Source organism: Triticum aestivum, chromosome 6D (assembly GCF_018294505.1).
Source record: "Triticum aestivum cultivar Chinese Spring chromosome 6D, IWGSC CS RefSeq v2.1, whole genome shotgun sequence".
NCBI lineage: Eukaryota > Viridiplantae > Streptophyta > Magnoliopsida > Poales > Poaceae > Triticum > Triticum aestivum.
The window spans coordinates 457,433,437-457,441,113 of record NC_057811.1 but is presented as its reverse complement, the minus strand read 5'-3'; the positions used below and the strand labels follow the sequence as shown (position 1 = coordinate 457,441,113).

Here is a 7,677-nt window from a genome sequence, read left to right as displayed (position 1 = left end):
CTTCTCAAAATTGAGAGTGGCCAGGACGTGATCGCGGATGCGAAGTCCCTGGATTTGGGGAGTGGGTAGAGTCCGTGTTGCGATGGGGAGGCCGAACTCCTTGTCAGAATCTGAGCCACCGGAGGAGAGGGAGGAAGATGAGCTCATTGTTGCAAGGAAGCAGGTGGGGCAGCCGAAGAATAGGATCTAGAAAATTGATACCATGTTAGAATCGGATGGGACAGAAGGAAGGGAGGGATTCATGCAACCCTTCGTATCTCATTGATTGGGTGTTTACACAATATATATCTGTACGTGGGCTTATCATACTCACAGAAAACTAGCCTTATGACTCAGTCCTAGCACAGAGACGTGAACAGACACACATGTTCCCTAACACATGCGTGTGTGCTAGATGTTCCGAGTCTGTTGTATGTGATTTACCATGTCAGTAATCTTCTGATGATGCTAATTTGGATTAGGTTTAAAAGAAATCTGGCTAATTACCTAACCATGTTATGAATCACTCCAAATTTGTATAACAAGATTAACCAATTTTATCCTTATGCATGTTGACAAGAACAAGATACGCCATTGGCGTGCTTTACAACAGATGGAACTTGGGCTATTCTTATGTTTAGCCTACGGTTATGAAAGTTCAGAAATTACATGGTTATGCCCTTTAGTCCGGTTTTTAAAGTGGATGCAAAAAAAAGACCCACTAATTATTGTGATGGACAAACCATATGGTGGGACTCGGCGGCGGCAATATTCGCAGAATGTTTGGACACTAGTACTTCAATAGGGAAGGTTGTTTATAAGCATTGTTATAGATCTTGTAATCAAGTGGCTCATATGCTAGCTCATTTTAGTTACTGTAATAAGACTTCATTTAGTTGGTTGGACGAGCCCCCTGACTTTATTGTCAGTAAGCTCGTAGACGATGTAAACATTATTTAAGTTTTAATAAAGCTAGCCATGATGGCCTTTCCTCAAAAAATTATTGGAGTATTCAAAGCTCGGATTATACAAGGAAGAGCTCTTGGTGTCCTGTTCTTGCTTTTATAGCTTCTAAAATGTAAAAAAATGGAAGCTCAAAATGCACGGATCAAGGGCTTCAAGTATCTCTGCCAAAAAAAAGGGGAAAAGGAGAGCTCCAGTGTTCTGGTCATTTCTTTAGACTCGTACATATTGCATGCATTGAACCATATATATCTTGGATTCGCTCATGAAATTACACCACACATCCTTGATTGTAAAATAAATAAAAAGACTAGGCAACTACTTCATCTAGCGCTGTGTGCTATTTTCTCGCGACGACCACTGCAAACAACCTGCAATACGATTGTCAGCGCAAATCCGACTCCGAAGCCTACACCAACAAAAAGCCATAACATGATATCCTCAAATGTTGATCCTTCTCGCACAGGAGGTGGCAGTGACGAAGATGGCGAAGTCACGAATGTAAGGTTACATTTCACAAGAAGTGGGCATCCGTACAACCCTTTGTTTCCGCCCTGGAACGAGCTGCTGGTGAATGTGGAAAACTGGCTGCCCGAAGGTATCCTCCCACTGAGATCATTATAGGAGAGGTTGAGCCACGCGAGTGTGGTCACTGTTGCTAGCTCCTGCGGGATCTCCCCTACAAGATGGTTCCACGACAGGTCCAGTGACTCGATCCGGGCCAACTGGCCGAGCTCGCGTGGGATGTTGCCACCAAAGGCATTGCGAGACAAGTTTACAACATGCAGGGACGACAGGTTGCTGATTGACCTCGGGATGAAGCCACTGAACCGGTTGCTAGACAGGTCAATCACCACCAGGTCAGTACTGACTTTTGACACCCTCATGTATTGTTGTTTCATGGCCACATCAACCGCCACCAGATAAGAAATAAATCCTTCTTTCGCAGACACTGTAGTATAATCATCATATTCTGCAATCGTTCTGTTCGGATCCCAAACCATGGACTTGAAACTCTTGAAGAAATCTGGTGCTAGATCGCCATTGAAGCGATTTCCTGCAAGGTCAATGATTCGTACACGGGAAAAGTAATCGGCACTCGAGTTCTTCTCCACAAGAGGAGAGATGCTCACGGGGCCATGAAAATTGTTGTTTCTCAAGATAATTAGTCGGAGTTGCGGTAGCTGACCCATCCATATAGGGAAAGAGTCTGTGAAATGGTTCCCACCAATGTCAAGAGCTATCAAATATTGGCACCGAGCCAACGATCTCGGGAGGCGCCCCTGGATATGATTCCCATGTAAATCTATCAGCTGCAACTGACATGATTCGCTAGTCTTGTCAGGCCATGTTCCGTCAAGATGATTTCCCCTCAAGTTCAACATAATGAGTTGACCGCAACCTTTCAACAAATAAGGTGGCACCGATCCGCTGAGATTATTGCCGGATAGGTCTAGCATTCTGAGAGCATACTGCTCACGACATTCTGAGTAGGGGATAGGCCCACTCAGTTCATTGTTCGCAAGGTTGACAGAGTAGGTCGTGAGCCCGGACCGTTCGAGGAGGGGGTTTATTTGGATGAAGCGGAGGAAACTACTCTGGGGGATGGACGAGAATTTGTTGTTGGAGTAATCAAGACGATCCCCATTGGAAGGGAAAGGCACGGCGCCACGGAGCATATTGAAGCTAAGATCGATGTACATTATATTAACATAGTGCGGCGGCCGGCCTACTGTGGTGAAGAGGTTGTGCGACAGGTTCAAGGAGCTCATGTTTCTCCAAATCCATTGAGGTATCTCCCCTTGAATTTGATTGCAAGAGAGATCCAAATCCCCTAGTTCTGGTAGATATCTAAGGACTTGGGGCAACCTTGTTAGGTTACAATATGCTAGATTCAAGCTAGTAATACTGTTGTTACTAGCATCAATTTTACTACCATCCCCGGAAGCAGATAACAAGGGATTATAGGATGCTGATATCATAGTAAGGTTCTTTAGCCTCACGAATGGGTTTAGATCCAAGGTGCCCGTGAAATTGTTGTGGTCAAGTTGCAGGATCTGAAGTGCAGTGAGATACGCAAATGAAGTTGGAATTGCACCTGTTAACTGATTGCTGCTCAAGTCAACGTAAGTCAGTGTAGCTGATGGATTCTGGAATTCCTCGATAGCACCAGAGAGTCTGTTCATGTTGAGGCACAATCTCTGCAATGTTGGCTGAGTGAAGAAGGATGCTGGTACCGTCCCCCAGAATGAATTATTGCTTAGATCCACCTCTGTGAGGTATGGGAATATATGTGCATCAAGAGGAACCGGCCCTGTGTAAGAAAATTGCTTGTATTAGTCATAAAACTGGTTAGACAAGGAGTGTGTACATTTGGATCTATGTCATAATTAATTTGCAACTCATTGGCATGCTCTAACAAAAAGAAGACCATGCAAAGAGAACATGGAATATTTGTCTACGTGTGCGTCCTATGTGGTTGCTAAATTCCTGGGATTTTGCTCTATATCATGTTATATTTGAACAAACAAAGGATACATATTTCCTAAAATATAATATTATCTATAAATAATTGTAAAATACACCATGTGATAAAGCACAAGCTTTGTAGGAGAAATGCCTAAGGACCAATACTCTAAAATTATGCTGACATACTTTAAACCTGGATGCTCTTCTATAGGTCAGAGTATTTGGCATATAGCACTGGCAATTTTCCGGAAATTTACCCACAACAGTTTGTTTGCGCAATTCTTGTAAGAAAATGGAGAAGGGCACCTGCTCGGCCTCTATGTCCAAAGATGCACACATCCCATATTTTTACAATGTCTTGGAAGTTATTTTTTTTTACAAAGTACTAAGTAACAAGCTCAGGATACCCTAAAGCTCAAGTAGAACATGCTATATAGTTAAACCGGCCATCCTTTTGGGACATAAGCCCCATACATTTGGATTTCGCTACAAACCGAACGCCGGATTTTTCAGCATGGCAAATCAAATGCTTGGCTTGACAAATTATTTTGCCACGGGGATGATAATTTCCTTCAGCAAGCTTGGCAAATCCTTGCAATGCTCAGTTTTTATTTTTTGCCAGGTTTTGCCATGCTTACTTAAGGAAATTGTTATCCTTTCGAGAACATATCCATGGCGTTTGGTTTGCTATGCTTAAAAATAGATTTTAGTCACCATAATATTTGAAAGCAATATGCCCAAGGACATATGGAATCCAACAGGCCCACGTGGCTACCTTTCACAATTTTTGGTAGGCATATGATTTAGCCATTCTGCTATCACAAATCGAGGAGTAAATACTTCTTTTTGCGAGTAAGTACAGACTTACCCGTGAGTTTGTTGCTGCCGAGCAGTACGACTTCCAGCGCTGTGAGGTTCCTAATGGAGTCAGGGACGGCCCCAGCGAGGTTCCGCGACGCGAGGTTGAGTGCCGTGACCATCCCGGTGACGTTGTTGCAGCCAACGCCCTCCCATCGGCAGCAATCCGTGCCCTCTCTCCACGACGGCAGCGTCGTGGTGGCCGGCCCAGAGGTGGCGCTGCCGGTGAAGAAGAGGAAACGCTTCACGGCGAGGAGCGCCGCGGCCTGATCCCCGCGGCATCGTGCGGTACCGGCGTCTGCTGACATGGCATGGGAACGGTGTGCCAGTAGCTGGATCTCTACAAGCAAACCTAAGGTCATCACTTGTAGCAAGAACGAAGTTTGATGAGTAGTCGTGCGAGGCATTGCAGCTGGCAAATCTAGGAGAAGACGAGATGTACTATCATGTTCATGTATGCTACTTCCCTGTCTATGTATATGTATAAGGTCTGAAGGTGGGTGGAAACGAACATGCAAGTTGAGAGCACACTGCATTCTGAGCCGCTGTTTTCCTCTACTCCGGTTTATCTGCAGTATGAACCGCAAAAATGTCTTTGCCGTGGCCCCATGTTTGTGTTAACAATTGTATCTTGACGTGGAAAATTAGTCTCCGCTCCGTGTCTCATTCGTGACTTCGACTCGAGTCTTCAAAGGCTGCTGCTTCGTCCGATAATTTGACTGACGGCAAAAGCTAGTCAAGTATAAACGACAACCCGTCCAGCCATGTGTAGACCACGTAGTCTTCTTTCTACGAAGCTACCGCGTGTTTCCGTTCATCGATCTCATCGAATACAACCGTGAAGGGCAGATAGCTCACGCGGGGACGGCCGGCAAACACACAGAAGAGACGTCCCAGCCCAGGAATGAAATGGACAAATGAATAAATATTAGGTCCTTACAACCCTTTGTGCCGAATTACATCGGCGCCTCCGCCATCTTCCATGATCGCCGGACTGCCCACCGGACAAAAGGTTCATGAAGCCTTGAAACCTAGAGTAGAAGACACAACATCACGTCGATGTGCTTCAGAGACCTCGGATGTGGCATTACTCCTATATAAAAGATGTTAGAGCACCTCCAACAGCCTTTGTATGTTGGATTACTAAAAACAAGTTACTACCGCCAGCACTTAGAGGGGGAATCTACGACGGTTCGACCCGGAGGGAATTTTGTGATAGGTTGGACTCAAACTTTGTTTTAGAATATTCCTATGGGCTAACCTATCACAATCAGGTGCAAAGTCCATTGGTCAAAGGTCGTCCGGTGAAAGTGAAAGGGACACTTTCCTGGTCAACGGGGCTAGGGTTAGACTAGTCCAGGGTCTTCGGGGGCTAGCAATCCCACCAAATCTTGCGTTGGGTCCTCATACAAGTCTGAGAGTGTGATGGGAGGTGCAAACACTCAACACGCAGCTCCGAGTGTGACCGCCTTCACAGACGGCGCTGCCGCCAGCACTTAGAGGGGGAAGCGGCCACGTCGGGTCAACCCGGAGGGAATCTCGTGGTGGGTTAGGCCCAAACTTTGTTCTGAAATGTTTCTATGGGCTGACCTTATCACAACAAGGTGGAAAAGTCCATTGGTCCAAGGTCGTCCGCTGAAAGTTAAAGGGGGTAGCTTTCCGGGTCAACCAGGCTAGGGTTAGGCCGGTCCGGGGTCTTCGGGAGTAGCTATGCCACCAAAACAACGCATTGGGTCCTCATACGTACATGTCCTAAAGTGTGGCGGTAGGTTCAAACACCCAACACACAACTCTGAAGTGTGACCCCCTACACGAACGACGATAACACCGAAGTAACATTCGACAGTTTGTTGCTGTATGAATATTTCAAAACAGTTAGAACGCAATCAAATCCTAAAAAAATTACACAGTGCAGACACATGTGATATAAGTTGTGCGGTAATTTTTCATAGTTTTTAGAGATGCAGTATCTGAAATAATCCCTCTTTACAGATTGTTGTTTGCAAGTGTGGTGGTGGTGTGGGGATTGTTGTTTGCAAGTGTGGTGGTTTGTGTGTGTGTGTGTGGGGGGGGGGGGGGGGTCTTCGGAGGTTAGCAATCCCACCAAATTTTGCATTGGGTCCTGTTATTGAAGGAAATATGCCCTAGAGGTAATAATGAGGTTGTTATATATATTTCCTCATATCATGATAAATGTTTATTATTCATGCTATTATTGTATTAACCGGAAACATGATACATATGTGAATACATAGACAAAACAAAGTGTCCCTAGTATGCCTCTACTAGACTAGCTCGTTAATCAAAGATGGTAGCACTAGTAGAAAAGAGGGCTTTGGTTCAGGCCGGGTCAGCCCATTAGTCCCGGTTCAGTCCAGAACCGGGACCCATGGGGGCACTGGTCCCGGTTCGTGAGGCCAGGGGCCTGCCGGGCCTCGTGGGGGCATTGGTCCCGGTTCGTCTGGCTCCTTTGGTCCCAGTTGGTGGGACGAACCGGGACCAATGGGCCTCGCTCCTGGCCCACCACCATTGGTCCCGGTTGGTGGCTTGAACCGGGACCACAGGCTGCCCTTTAGTCCCGGTTCATGCCACGAACCGGGACCAATGAGGTGCCTATATATACCCCTCGCCCGCGAGCAGAGCACTGGAGTGCTCTGTTTTTCTCTGGCCGGCGAGAGGAGGGCTTTGTGGTGCTCTACCTCACCTCCTATGCAATGAGGTGTTCGATGAAATGCCCGAGCCACACTAGTTAAGCTTTCTCGTCTCGAAGCTCGACCTCAAAGCTCCATTTTCTTCGAGATTTGTCTAGGTTTAGCGGCCCGTCACGTCCCATTCCCGTCTTCACCGCCGTCGATCGCCCGCGCCGATCTCGTCGCCGGCACCACCGTGGTGAGCCTCTTGTTCTTATCTTCTTTCTGAAAGAAAAAAATCTTACTTTAGATAGATACTTGTCTAATTTTCTTACTATTTTGTTTCTTGTTATTATATAGTGCGATGGTTTTGGTATCCGCCCCCGTCGGCCCTCGTCCTGTCTATGATTCAGATGTGGTATATATTATCTTTATAACTATTGGTTCATTTATTGTTTATGAAAATTATGCCGACCAACGTGACATAGATTTTATTTATCTAGGAGGTATGTGAACCGGAAATTCCAACCGACCCTATTGTCGAGAGGTTAAATTTAGTTGAAGAAGAAAACAATTTCTTGAAGGAAAAAATAAAAAAAATTGAGGAGGAGAAGATGATATTGGAGTTGCATGTTGCGGATGTCGTCGATGATCACAAGATCAAGATGGATGCAATGCGCTTGAAGATTAAAAAGATTAGAAAATATGCCATTCATACCGAGGCTTGGTATCATTATGCCGTTGGATCAATTGTTACCTTGGTTGCGATTATGATCGC

General features: G+C 45.7%; 1 protein-coding gene across 1 annotated transcript; it reads right to left on the bottom strand.

Moving 5' to 3' along the window:
- Nucleotides 1–1,082: 1,082 nt before the first annotated feature.
- On the bottom strand, nt 1,083–4,809 carry LOC123145850 (receptor-like protein 33). The gene is made up of 2 exons (XM_044565355.1): nt 4,280–4,809; nt 1,083–3,256 (listed from the first exon to the last, which is right to left on the bottom strand). Exons 1-2 carry the CDS (start codon nt 4,803–4,805, stop codon nt 1,266–1,268), a joined length of 2,517 nt encoding a protein of 838 aa, XP_044421290.1. The 5' UTR covers nt 4,806–4,809; the 3' UTR covers nt 1,083–1,265.
- Nucleotides 4,810–7,677: the final 2,868 nt, after the last annotated feature.